The 14,397-nt window shown below is 49.2% G+C and overlaps 1 protein-coding gene across 2 annotated transcripts in view; it reads right to left on the bottom strand.

Annotated features, from left to right (window-relative positions):
- Positions 1-1,234: 1,234 nt before the first annotated feature.
- LOC133119083 (protein O-mannosyl-transferase TMTC2-like) overlaps positions 1,235-14,397 on the bottom strand; it is a 50,089-nt gene continuing 36,926 nt past the window's right edge. For both annotated transcript variants that reach the window (XM_061229485.1, XM_061229486.1), the window contains 9 exons: positions 13,517-13,631; positions 12,943-13,028; positions 11,365-11,549; positions 10,802-10,880; positions 8,448-8,569; positions 7,358-7,439; positions 6,280-6,394; positions 3,433-3,496; positions 1,235-2,928 (listed from right to left, as the gene is read on the bottom strand). In XM_061229485.1, coding sequence (XP_061085469.1) covers positions 2,749-2,928; positions 3,433-3,496; positions 6,280-6,394; positions 7,358-7,439; positions 8,448-8,569; positions 10,802-10,880; positions 11,365-11,549; positions 12,943-13,028; positions 13,517-13,631 — 1,028 coding nt within the window. In that variant the 3' untranslated portion in view covers positions 1,235-2,748. The remainder of the gene's footprint in view (positions 2,929-3,432; positions 3,497-6,279; positions 6,395-7,357; positions 7,440-8,447; positions 8,570-10,801; positions 10,881-11,364; positions 11,550-12,942; positions 13,029-13,516; positions 13,632-14,397) is intronic.

Below are 14,397 nucleotides of genomic sequence, written 5' to 3'. Positions count from 1 at the left end.
GCGAGACAGACGGCGAAGAGTGGAGAAGAACCGTCCCTCTCTCGCACCTGGTGATGTTTATACATCCATTTAGCGCGGAGATAAAAGCAGACATCGAGTTAGAGCCTTTCTCAGACTGATATACTGCAGCCGCAGTGATAGCGCATATTTCCAGGCTGGCTTCACGGCATCAGCCGGCCTACGCATCTACAGAACCGGAATATACTCACACGCGGCGAACATGAAGAAACATTCAAAATATAATCTACAGCTGCGCATTTTTGTATATTTGCCCAAATGGAAGTTCATATCTGCAAAAGATATTCTGTATTTCTTTACTTTTATATATTCTCATATGCATCACACAGAGGGACTAGGCTTGTATTATCAAAAAGACATTTGCGATTTATATTAAGGTTACTTGGACTGGGCGTAATTTATCGCAGTTTATTATAGTTATTGCGATCAGGAGGAAAGAAACAGAACCTCAATTTGCTTGCTATTGTGGCAAAGATTTGCTTGGAACAAATTGGGCCGGTTTCATGGACACGCATTAATCTCAGTCCTGGACTAAACCTGGGACTGGTCTTAATATCTGTACGCAAACTGTTTCCATGGAAACAGCCAGACCATTGGAAACGTTCAAGGAACTTTGACAAAGACCGATCAAGAAACTTTAAAACTAGTAAACTGGTCAAAAGACTCGCAAACATTCAATAAATTTAAATTCATAAAAAAAACTACCAGCCATAGACGCAAGAATAATTTTATTATGTGGGGGGAAAACGTTTACTTTGTTAATCGCTCTTTGTGCTGAAATACTCCACCTGGGATCTTTGAGCAGAGGTATCCATTTTAATTTCTGTATTTTTTAATTGATTTAATCCACAAGAAGTGTCTATTTAGATTCACTCATTCCTGGAGTCAATGCTACCAGTGATTTAAAAAATATTTGAGGCAGAGTGACATGGTTTATTTAGCTTGAAGGACCCCCCCCAAAAAAAATGTCACAATATCACAACATCTCAAAGAAGACGGAGGCTTACGGTAAGATTACAGTCAGTAGTCTTCGGAGGTTGATGATTCACAGGATGAATCTAGATGTGAATGATGAGATCATAAGCAGAGGAGACCGCGCTCGTTAATCTAAATGTGGCGCCTGTAGTGACCATCACTGGACAACAAGACAAGAAACCATCACGTGTACGATTAATTATGATCCATATCTTGTGGTTTGAAACATACGTCAAAGACACAATGTGCCAAAATAGAATTTATTTCCATGAAACATTATTATAGAATACAAAGTGCAGTCAGTTGTACTAGCTAAGAGAAAACACAATAAGTTAAGTTTAATAAACTTGAAATGAAATGGAGAAACTTCCAACATGATATGTACCATTGAACCTCCTATGAAATACCACTGCTGCAGCACGAGATTCCTGAAATGCCGTTTATCTGGAAGTAGCATTAGTACGGATTACTGTGTCATGTTGGAGAAACAGAGTCTGTAAAAAATAAAAACAAGAGAAATGATGTGTATCCTAAAATAGAATGAAAGTTGCGAAACTTCCCTGAAGAAAGTTTTAAAAAATTAGAACAAGTTCAAATTTATCCCACATGTCCTGAATTTACCTATCTGGCAAGAGATGAGCGAGCGCTCGCACACGCGCACGCACACACGGAAATGAAACGGAAATGCAAATTTAGACTCCCTGACGCATGAGCAGTGACTGTGTCACGAGGTTAACGGAGTGTACGGCCGGGGTAAAGAGCCAGAGAGCTGATGCTGCTGTCATTGTGCTTAAAGGGCAGGACCGGCAAGTCCGCTGAGGAAGACTCGAGCCCTCTAACCACGGAAATCTCCATCTTTTCATCTGTTAACTGGAGGGAGTTCTGTGCCTTTCTACACGCAGAACAATCATCCGTGAACACTCACTGCTGTCTACGCTCACTGGAGGGGGTTGGCTAATTAAGGTTAGACTTCAGAATGAATAGTTTTTTTATTTCATATTTAATGACCTGTGATATATCTGCCCATACATTCTGAATTTTACAAGACAAAGTGGCAGCACATTAGAGTTTAATTTAAAATATTATGCTTAAGTGTCACTTAACTTTTCCCTCAAACTGACCTTTGATTTCATTAAGAAATGTAAAATAAATAAAATAAATTTGACAAAAAGTCTCTCATTCAGTATAAACAGTCAGTGTCCGTGGACAGCATAAGAGGTGGTATCTGCTCATTCTCTATTTTTATTGGTAGAAACACTTTCTATAAAAGTAAGTGTCCATTTGAGCAGAGCTGGAGAACACAGGACCATGTGTGAGAGGGCTGGTCCATGGACACACACACTCACACTCACACTGGCACGCACGCACGCACACACACTCAGCGGTGCATGTTCATGTTCATGTGAATCTCTGAACCACCAGCCCCTTCACATGGAGCAGACCAAAATGCCTGAATGGGGTCTGACGTTCTGCGCTAAACGCTTCGCGTGTGCTGCAACAGGTGACCTGTAACCCCCGTCACCATGGACACCGCCCCAAACCGCCACCTGCCCTGCACTCTGCACAGCCGCGGGAGAGAGCGCCGCAGGAACTGGGCTTCGTCCAATCACGTGCGGGCGGCAGGCCTCCGGGTGAGGGCTGTGGGCCAATCAGCAGTGATCTGAGGCCTCCCAGCAGGCTGTCCCGCTGCAGGACCCCCCTGCCCCCCCCGCTGTCCCGCTGTGTGTCTGCAGAGGGCACCGCGCCCCGCTGGGCTCAGGGGCTGGCCGGCTCCAGGCCCTGCTTCTCCATGATGTTCCAGAGCTTGCGCAGGTTGGACTGTGTGATGGCGTCCTGTGGTTTCAGGCGCAGCGCACGCAGGTAATGAGACTCCGCCTCCCGGAGCTTCCCGTTCAGGTGGAGGATGGCACCCAGGTTCATCAGCGCTGCTGGATACTGAGATAGAGACACACACACAGACACACCCACACAGACACACACACACACACACACAAACACAGAATTACAATCCCAGAATATATTACCGCTGACCACACAGATTCTGACGAAAACACAGCCGCCATTTTGTTTCCTCTGGACTAACAGCTTCTTCCTGGAAGGCCTTCACATTCGACAGCCCAGGCCGGCGTGCTCCCAACCTTCTCACTGCTCCCGCGCTCTTTCACACAGCGCCGTCCCGTTCACCGCTCAAACGCTACCAAGCCGGAGTGGGATTTTTAACATCCCCCAGGGCACACCTGGGACGCCCTCACGACACACAGCCTAGCTGCAGACCTGGCAGCAGCACCAGCTGGGCCTTTCTCTGCTGAACACAGCGTCACAAGGGTCTCGCACTGAAGCAGAAACCTCCAGCTGAAGGCGGTTCATCCCAGCACTGGTTCAGTGACATGCGGACTAAGAACACAAATTAATATTAATATTTCTCCCGGCAGTACTTACGTCCGGTCTGAGACCCGCTGCCATTTTATAATACTTCTCAGCTGCCTCGTTCAGACTGGCCTGCCTGCAGGAAGAACAGAAATAAACGTGTATTTAGTCATTAAAAACGCATTACGCCTCTCCTGTTGGTGACATGGTAAATGGTAAATGGCAGGCATTTATATAGCGCCTTTATCCAAAGCGCTGTACAATTGATGCTTTTCCATTCACCCATTCATACACACACACCGACGGCGATTGGCTGCCATGCAAGGCCCCAACCAGCTCGTCAGGAGCATTTGGGGGTAAGGTGTCTTGCTCAGGGACACTTCGACACAGCCCGGGCGGGGGATCAAACCGGCAACCCTCCGACTGCCAGACGACTGCTCTTACTGTCTGAGCCATGCCGCCCCGACATCTTACATGTTTAAATCCAGGGGGAGGAGCTGCAGTGGACACAGACAGCGGAGCTCCCTGTGCATTAAAGCAGACACTCACTCAGGAGTACAGGCGTACCGTACATAAACACATAACTTTCCTCAACCGCACAGGCTACTAGAGAACCATCGCTTCAGTGCAACCTCTCAGTGCTGCTCTCTCTCAGATCTTTATGCTGTATATCAGTACAGAGCGAACATTGACCATCCTGCTCTGTGGGGTTTCGGTTTGCTTTGGAGGGGAAGTTACTAAGACACGGTTACCAAGTAACGGACATGAAAGGAGCAATGAGATCTAAGGGGAAGCTACACCCGACCCCTGGGCATCATCTGCTTCCTGGGTCATGACCTTCGACCCAAGCACAGCAACATGAAAGGCCCTGAAAGGGTTTCTGGTGTTGTCAGAGAAAACATCCTTACATCCTGTAGCCCGGTCAGACCTCTGCATCTGTCCAAATATCCCCGCTGTTCGTTCAGCGGACGGTCGGAAACAGGGCAAACAGAGTCACAAAGACAACGTGCAAAAGAGCGGCAGGTCTGGAGCTTTCAGTCACACACAACTCCACAACACAACTCACATTTAGGGCCACTTTTGTATTTCTTGTGGGCTCTTGCTAGACATCATACAGCTTACATACACACTAGGCAAGCACACACACACACACACACACACACACACACACACTACTTACTTAATCCATATGTAAGCTTAGGACACGCTACTCTGAAATGTTACGCAGTGTGACTGAGTGTTATAACACACTCCAGTGCGCTGCATATGAGGGGAAAGGCAGAGGACATTCCACGGATGTGTTGATCTGATTAACCCCTGGGCCCGGGCAGGCTGGCATCCACACGGGTTTCCTGGGCACTGAGTTTGGGGAACAGCCTGTGCTCCGGCTCAGCGCCTGACGTCAGCTCAGATCATTCCAGTACGAGAACGCAGCAGCTGTGCTCAACAAACCAACTCCAGCTTTTCACAACACTGACAATCAGTTATGAATTATGAAATACTTGCTCGAGTGTGACTAAAAACATTTTTCTGACTTTGAATACATTTCATTTTACTGTTCTGTTTCTCGAGCATTGTTATTATACACTGTAGTTGTTGTGTATTAACTGTTTGAATAGTTTTTGTAAATGTATTTGCGATACAGCTCATTTACATACAGTAATGCCATGATGTAAATCATTGCGTGATTTCAGTCTGAGACTGCAAAGCACAAATTAATTCTACTACGATACTAATGTTAAGCGTTCTAATATTCGAGCAAAATATATATTTTTAATTCTTGTTGATTAAGGTCCTCCTATGAACGAGGAAGTGGTTGAATCTCATGACTGATGAATTTAGACCTCTGCTATTGTATCATTATTATGAGTATATCACGACAAATCCTCCAAATTCAGCTCACAAATCAATCCCATATGCACGGTTTGTAAAAATCATTTTGCTCTTTTTTACTTCTTGGGGTCAGATATTTTGTGCCATACTGAATTTAGTTGATCGATGCAATGAAAACATCTTTAACCGCTTAACAACTTACAGCTGCGGGATGCTGATAGCACCGTTTGTCTTTCTGTAAAGACCCCTAAACCTGACAGCAGTCAGGGACGAAACGCACAACCACAGCGCTGTAATACGAGTCCGACCCAAAAAACATTTACTGCGCTCTTCTGTCATATATTAGAGTCCAGTTTTACATGCAGGGAACCTGCACATTTTAGCCATTTAGCACAGATTCTGGCTCACAGAGAGATTCTTCACATACAGTGCAGGCACACAGCTGGATATGCCCTGCAGCAGGTCATGTTCACACTCTGCTCCAGGGGCTGTGCCCCACCTGAGATTTAAGCCTGCAACCTCTCGGCCCAACCTCTGTACAACACTGCAAGAGTAGAGATGTTTTGGAGCAATCAGTGTCAAAAAGGTTACGTGTTTAAGTGCCACTCAGGGGGTAAGGAGTTGACGGAGTTGCATTTGTTTTTAGCATCAAAGCACTTTCAACTTCATGCACTTACTAAAGCTTATTCTTCCTCATCTTCTCTTCAGAATCGAGGCCAACATCAAATCACACTGAACAGTGAGGAGATGGAGCAGCCTGAGTATTATTTAAAGATCTACGCTGAGGACTCAATTAGCACTCTTCTCAAAAAGCAGAAACACGTTTTGGGTCTTGAAGAATGAAAAAACAAAAGACAGAAAAAGCTCCTGAGGCAGAGGGAGGGGGAGATGAACAGAGCCAACCTGCGCTCACTGTGAATCACACCAACACAGCTACTGTAGAGCCAACCTGCGCTCACTCTGAATCACACACACACTCTACAGGACACCCCACACACGCGCTTCATGCACGCTCACACACACACACACACACACACACGCTCACACACACACACGGTCACACACGGTGCCGCTCATGAGGCGTACCGAAGCATGTGCGCGGCGCTGAACACCAAGTCAAACTCCCCACTCTCCAGGTCTGCTGCCTTCTCCGCCATCACTGCTGCCTCCATCACCCGAGACTCCTCCAGCAGGAACTGACCTGAGAGAGAGAGAGAGGGAGAGAGAGAGGGAGTGTGTGTGTGAGAGAGGGGGAGAGAGAGAGGGAGTGTGTGTGTGAGAGAGGGGGAGAGAGAGAGAGAGGTGGTCTTGCTGTAAAACGCGTGTTGCTCAGCGCAGCGCCCCCTGGGGGCTGTGTGTGTGTATGACACTCCAGACTCCTGTCACAGAGCTGCGGGAACAATCCCAGGAAGAGCCTCTTATCTGTGTGATTACACTCCTGTGTGCATCACCCAGACTCCAACAGCAACTGACCGAGAGAGAGAGAGAGGGAGGGAGAGGGAGAGGGAGAGGGAGAGAGAGGGAGAGAGAGAGAGAGAGAGAGAGGGAGAGAGGGGGAGAGGGAGAGAGAGAGAGGGAGGGGGAGAGGGAGAGAGGGAGGGGGAGAGGGAGAGAGGGAGGGGGAGAGGGAGAGAGAGAGGGGGAGAGGGAGAGGGAGAGAGAGGGAGAGAGAGAGGGGGAGAGGGAGAGAGAGAGAGGGAGAGGGGGAGAGGGAGAGAGAGACAGACACAAAGCCTCTCCCCCTAAATACACCACTGTTCTGTCCAATCAGCATGAAGCCAGCTCGAGCCCAGCGGAGCTCACTGGGTAGAAGGCACTGCAATGTATTCTGGGAAAAAAAGACATGGAGTGAACTCATGAATAAAATTCACTGGCTTTGGGAGGCCAGTGCCAGAACTCAATATGCGATTGTCTGGGTTTTTGTCTCACTGAAGGCGTATTGGCAGCGTGCGGTCCCGGCACAGAAAGAGCAGAACAGAATCCATCACCGTGCTGTCGGTGCCCGTTGTGCACAGAACACGCCTCCGCTAGTTTGGAGGCTAAATGGCACAAACAGACCGTCCCGTCCGGGGGAATATAAAGGCAGTGTGTGAGACTGGCTGATGGAACAGAGCAGAGACACGGCGGAGCTGAATAACACACAGAGTAAATAATAAATACACACCGTAGTGCATGTAGCAGTTCCCCTTCCTGGGGTCCAGTTTAATCGCCTTCTGAAAGTACCGTTCGGCCTCCATTTTGTGGCCCTGAAAGACACAGAGGATCATTTCAGAGCAGCGGATGAGAGGTAGGTCTGAATAAATCCAGAAGCTGACAACAGCAGGGCCACTCTTGAACAGCCATAGCAACGGGCCGTCAGCAGGAGGACCTGCGGCTCTGCCCACTTCAGTGTGCCAGAGACCATAGATAGCACCACAGCAAGGTCTCAGAAAGGTGATTTCCCAGACTGAATGATGGGAAGACTAGTCCTCCAGGTGCATGGCTCTCCCTCCAGCACTCTGCAGTAACAGAGGGGATAAGGGAAAAGGGAAAGGCAGCTGTGTTTGGGGGGCTGAGACAGGGGCAGGATATGAGGTCTGGTCGGGGGGTCTGGTCCCGCGTGTTGTTTCTCATTAAGAGTAACCCAAGTCAGCTGCACACACATCTGCTGTCATACACACCCCCAGCACCGCAGGGCAAAACACACATTTACACACATGCACACACACACACACTCACACTCACACTCACACTCACACACACTCACACTCACACTCACACTCACACTCACACTCACACACTCACACACTCACACACACACACACACACACACTCACACACACACACTCACACACAGACACACAAAGCAAATTTCACTTTCTATAAAACAACTCTGACATGACACACACACACACACACACTCTCACACACACGATGCCCCCCCCCCCCATCACTCAAAGATCTTACAACACAAGAGCAACTTAAAAAATGAATAAAAAGTTAATTTATGTCTTAGCAGGCAGAAGAAGGGACTGATAATGCACATTGAGATTTAGATTTAGTGATCACTTGCCCTGCAGCAGAATGGAGTGAGCTCTCCATCAGGCATTGCATCTACTTAGACTCTGATGGGCAGTTCATCATCGTGGCTCCATTAACGCACACATCTGTACATATGAACCCCAAACAGACCGCCTCACTGTGTCATAACCCAAGTGGAACCTCAGTGGAGACAGCCGCAGGGCAGGGGGGAAGGGTATGGGGGTCGGACTCACCCTGATGGCCAGCAGTTTCCCGTAGGTGAGGTGGGCGGGGATGTGGTCGGGCTTGGCTCTCAGGGACTCTCGATACCAGTGCTCTGCGTCGTTCAGCTTGTTCAGCCTCATGTAGGCCTCTCCTGGGAGGGTCAGAGGTCAAAGGTTACAGAAGCACACACATCCCCACAGGCCAGAGGACAAAGGTCATTACATTACACCATCACCAAGGCTCCGTTTTTAACCAGAGGGAAGAGGGGGTTCCTCTCGGGCTGACTGAACTCTTAGCTTTCGTCCACAATCCGTTTCCCTGACAGATCCCACAGGACCAACGGGAGAGTGTCAGCTGTTCTTAGTGGCTGCAGACTGGTGAAGGGGACAGGGAGGCCTTGCTTTCAGCGACAGCCTTCACTACAGGACACCCTTAACCAGAACAGGGAGCGCATTTCAGCCCAGAGAAAGCTAGTGAGCGTTTAAGAAGAGCCCGGTATATACCCTCACACAGCAGGGACGGCATCCAGCCGTGTGGTTCCAATGAGAGCACCCAGGCTTCAACACAACAGAAACACATTTAAAATAAAATCACTGACGCGCAGAACCACGATGACGGATTCCCACTCTGCTTCAAAGGGCGTTCGGCTCTTTCCTCACTGCAGTAACCCTCTGCAGGGCTGTGGAGAGTCTCAGGGGGTCAGACTTTCTTCAGTGTGCGAGGAACACCGTGTGCCCATTCCGTATGTGTGTGCACATCAGGGACAGATGCTGCAGACACTACGTTACCCAGACTCCTCTGGGGGAGAGCGGGCGAGGGGGCGGGCGGGCCCAGGTGACACAGCTGGGCTGATGTAATGGTGAGCTGAGGATGACAGGACCAATCGGACGGAGGCGGAGGTGACCCGCGTCACCTGATACCTTCTCCCTGCCCAGCTGAAAAAACACCCTCTCATGTGGGTGGATCGCGAAACGCACACAGAACAACGTTTCTCCACGCAATAACTGAATTACCAAAAAAGAATAACAAGAGACCCAGGTTACAAGAGACCAGCTTTCACTTCACAGTTAATCATTTATTTTAACCCCAATTCACTGAGGGTCTACCATTTCACTTTGCACTGTTCGGTTCGACATCGGATATGAGCAAAATGGCCGCCAATCTCAAAATCAGGCCAAACTACAGAGATCAGAAATGTACACCGTCTGTAGTGCAGAGTAAGGACCAGGATCAAACCACAGAGATCAGAAATCTACAGTCTGTAACGCAGAGTAAGGATCAGAATCAGGCAATGACCCAGGAGGTGTTGAAAAGGGTAATTCCATAGATATCACACAGGTGTTATGAGAAGATTGCTGGCCAGATTAGACTGAAACCTAAAACTAGCCAATCTCATAACAGTCTGTGCGATGGCAGTGACTCGTTCTTTAGCAAAGGCAGGAAATGTTTGACAACTTTATAAATCCGCCGTCAAAATCTGTTCTGCTCACTGGTGGGCCGAGATTCCCGTGCAGCACAGAACCTGAAGCCCAGAAATAACTGAAAAACCCAGAAACGCCCAAGACTAGACGGGGGAAAAACCCTAGGCTACCTGCAGGCTGGTCTCTCACTGAGATGAGAGCTTCATAAAGCGTTCTGACTTAATTCAGGACTGGCTGTCACATTTAGCTCCTGAATCAGTCAGAGGTTTTTATAGAGAGCAGCTTATTTAACAAGGTGAGTCATCACCATTTTCATCTGCCAGCCGGGGGTGAGCAGAACTGCAGGGGAGAGATCGGTTTGTTATTGTTGTCATCGTAGTGTGAGCACTGCAGATACACCCATGCGGCTAACGGTGGGACACTGAATTAAAGATGACAGGGATATTGTGAAATGGCTTTGTTGTTTGTTTGTTTTGTGGGCTTATGGGAAGTGGAACATTATTTCCTCAGAAAGCAGCAGTTGGAGAGTGGGAGTAAGATGAGGAGTGAAAGTATATCAGAGCCGAACGCCAATCAGCAGCGAGAACAACATGGAAACCTCAACACTCAGGACTTCTGATCAGCTGCCAACACCCAGGCTCAAAGGCTTAAGTCCTTAATAACTTATGAAAACGCAGCAGGTTAGAAAAATAACACAGTAAAAACAGTCTTTTACTCCAAGAACTTTCAGCTCGCATTTTAAAGACTGTACATCTCAATTCAGTTCCTGGGGCTTGGCCTTTCCCAGTAATGGAGCGAAATGGAATCCATTTTGAGAGTCTATAGTAGTTACGCCCTTTGATAACTGAGCACCAACAACGCAAATCCTGAAATGATTTAGCCAAACAGATCACGATACAATTAACTCATCCTCAAACCACAGACAGTGAGGAATGAGGACTCGACCAAAAAGGAACCCTTACCCATCATGTTGTACAGACTCTGAGGCGCAAACTGTTTTGGCATTTTCTGCATCGCTTCGTGGTAGACGGAGAGCGCTTCCTACAAACAAAACAGACACGAAGACCAAGTTATTTGCAGCAGCATCAGGACAATAAATAATAGGCATCCGAAAGCTCTGCGAATACAGCAGTCCTGCTAGGGATTTTTTGAAATCTAGAAAGGAGAAAAGAGCTCCACTTCAAGCTCTCCTCGTAAGCAGCTGAACCTGTTCTACAGCCCACATTCTGGCTCAATGTTCAGTGCTGTTACTGGGGCCACTTTCTCAGCCTGGGTCCTTTACCACATATCTGCAGCCCACCTCCTGGAGCTCCTGCTCTACCCACCTCCTGCAGAACCTGCTCTACCCACCTCCTGGAGGCCCTGCTGTACCCACCTCCTGGAGCTCCTGCTCTACCCACCTCCTCGAGGCCCTGCTGTACCCACCTCCTGGAGGCCCTGCTGTACCCACCTCCTAGAGCTCCTGCTCTACCCACCTCCTGCAGAACCAGCTCTACCCACCTCCTGGAGGCCCTGCTCTACCCACCTCCTGGAGGCCCTGCTCGTGCAGGAGTTTCCCCAGGTTGTAGAGGCAGCTGGTCACGGAGCTGCGGTGGGCGTGGGGGTCCTTCAGGTTCTCGTCGGGGATGTCCGCGCAGGTGAGGAAGGTGCGCCTGGCATCGTCCAGGTGGCCCTGGTTCATCAGGATGATCCCAGTGTTCAGGTACGCGGCTACGGCCAGAGAACCAGGAGGCAAGCCCACACAGTTAGAGCGGAAACCTCCACCCTGTTCTCCCGATGCTTAGACTCCCCTATAGAGCGCCCAGACACACACACAGAACTGTGGGAGTGGAACAGTCTGAATCTCTGCACTGACGCCCTCTAATCTGCCCAGTTATTACTGGGAGAGCGCCAGCCTCCATTTTATCAGCTCTGTCTCTCTGTAAACACCAGCACAGCGGCACACATATGCGGAATTTCAGTCATTCCAGACTGCTGACCGATCGAGCTGGTATTCCCAGACCACAAAACACACGGGAAGAATAACAACATCAGTAAAGCCAGAGCTCTCCACCCAAGGCCACAGCTCTGAGTTCTCTGCCGGGGACACTGTGCAGTCTGTGCAGGGAGCCTGCAGATACCCACCTGGCCAGAGGGTGGCACTGATGCGCAATGAGACCAGGACACCAAGCTGTTAGCTAACGTTCTCCAACATACTCACTTTTTTCTGTTCACCGCTAACGTTAGTGCACAGTTAGTGTGGTAGTGTGCAGTGAACAGGAACAGGGCCTTAACAGGGCGAGGCACTCTCACACTCACACACACTCACACGCTCACACACTCACACACTCACACACTCACACACACTCACTCACACTCTCACACTCTCACACACACACACTCTCACACACTCACACTCTCACACTCTCACACACACACTCTCACACGCTCACACTCTCACACGCTCACACGCTCACACGCTCACACGCTCACACACTCACACACACTCACACACTCACACACACTCACACACACTCTCACACTCACACGCTCACACACTCACACACTCACACACACTCACACACTCACACACACTCACACACACTCTCACACTCACACGCTCACACGCTCACACACTCACACACTCACACACACACACACACACTCTCACACTCACACACTCACACACTCACACACTCACACACACTCACACACTCACACACACTCACACACACTCTCACACTCACACGCTCACACACTCACACGCTCACACGCTCACACGCTCACACACTCACACACTCACACACACACTCACACACACTCTCACGCTCACACGCTCACACGCTCACACACTCACACACTCACACGCTCACACACTCACACACTCACTCACACTCTCACACACACACACTCACACTCTCACACTCTCACACACACACACTCTCACACACACTCACACTCTCACACTCTCACACTCTCACACTCTCACACACACACACTCTCACACACTCACACACACTCACACACACTCACACACACTCACACTCTCACACTCACGTCCCTCTGATCACAGGAATCTGCGGGCTGGCCACTGTAGAGCAGGGAGGAGGTACGCTGTACTTACATGCCAGAGTTGGCCGGCTGCCAATGGCCAGTTTATAGTAGTGCAGGGCCTGAGACAGCTGGTGGTTCTCCTGCAGCAAAAGACCCCTGGAAGAGAAGTTACAGCTCAATCACACGCTAATATGACACACGCTAACACGACACACGCTAACACGACACACACAACACACACTGCTGACACGACACATACCTGCTACCAACCCGAGAACATTACATTACATTACATTAATGGCATTTGGCAGACGCTTTTATCCAGAGCGACGTACAACAAAGTGCATACCCATAACCAGGGATAAGTGCGCTGAAACACACCCATCACACACTCCCGCTACCAACCCAAGAACACATCCGCCAGTAAAAACACAACAATTTCCGTTTAAAAGTGTAATTCCTAGACAAGACATGTTCTCACCATTCCATACTTTTTTCAGGATTAAAAAGCATATTTGATAACTCAATAAACAGGTGCAGTGTCGTAGCACTACGACTCAGAAATAAGGCTTTTGAGCACACAGGGTGATTAAAGTGATGATTATAACCATGAGCACGCTCTGTGGTTGCGGTCACATACTCACAGGTTGTACAGCATGTCGGCCATGTTGCCACGGTAACGCAGGGCGTTCCTGTAGGCCTGCTCCGCCTCCTCCACCTTGCCCTGGTTCTTCAGCACGTTGCCAAGGTTACCCCAGGCTGGCATTAATAACAATATATTACATACAATCCCCCCTGGAGCAATGTGGGGTTAAGGGCCTGCTGTTAACATGGGGTTAAGGGCCTACTGTTAACGTGAGGTTAAAGGTCTCCTGTTAACGTGGGGTTATGGGCCAACTGTTAACGTGGGGTTAAGGGCTTACCATTAACGCGGGGTGAAGGGCCTACCGTTAATGTGGAGGTATGGGCCTACTGTTAACGTGGGGTTAAGGGTCTCCTGTTAACGTGGGGTTAAGGGCCAACTGTTAACGTGGGGTTAAGGGCTTACCATTAACGCGGGGTGACGGGCCTACCGTTAACGTGGAGATATGGGCCTACTGTTAACGTGGGGTTAAGGGGCTACTGTTAACATGGGGTTAAGGGTCTCCTGTTAACGTGGGGTTAAGGGTCTCCTATTAACGTAGGGTTAAGGGCTTACCATTAACGTGGGGTGAAGGGCCTACCGTTAACGTGGGGTGAAGGGCCTACTGTTAATATGGGTTTATGGGCCTACAGTTAACGTGGGGTTAAGGGCCTACTGTTCACATGGGGTGAAGGGACTACCGTTAACGTGGGGTGAAGGGCCTACCGTTAACGTGGGGTGAAGGGCCTACTGTTAATATGGGTTTATGGGCCTACAGTTAACGTAGGGTTTAGGGCCTACTGTTCACATGGGGTTAAGAGCCAAACGTTAATGTGGGGTTAAGGGCCAAACGTTAATGTGGGGTTAAGGGCCTTCGGTTAAGGGCCTACTGTTAATGTGGGG

This window comes from Conger conger, chromosome 19, assembly GCF_963514075.1.
Source record: "Conger conger chromosome 19, fConCon1.1, whole genome shotgun sequence".
NCBI classification, from domain to species: Eukaryota; Metazoa; Chordata; class Actinopteri; order Anguilliformes; family Congridae; genus Conger; species Conger conger.
The sequence above is the reverse complement of the archived record's forward strand: the minus strand, read 5'-3'. Positions and strand labels throughout refer to the sequence as shown.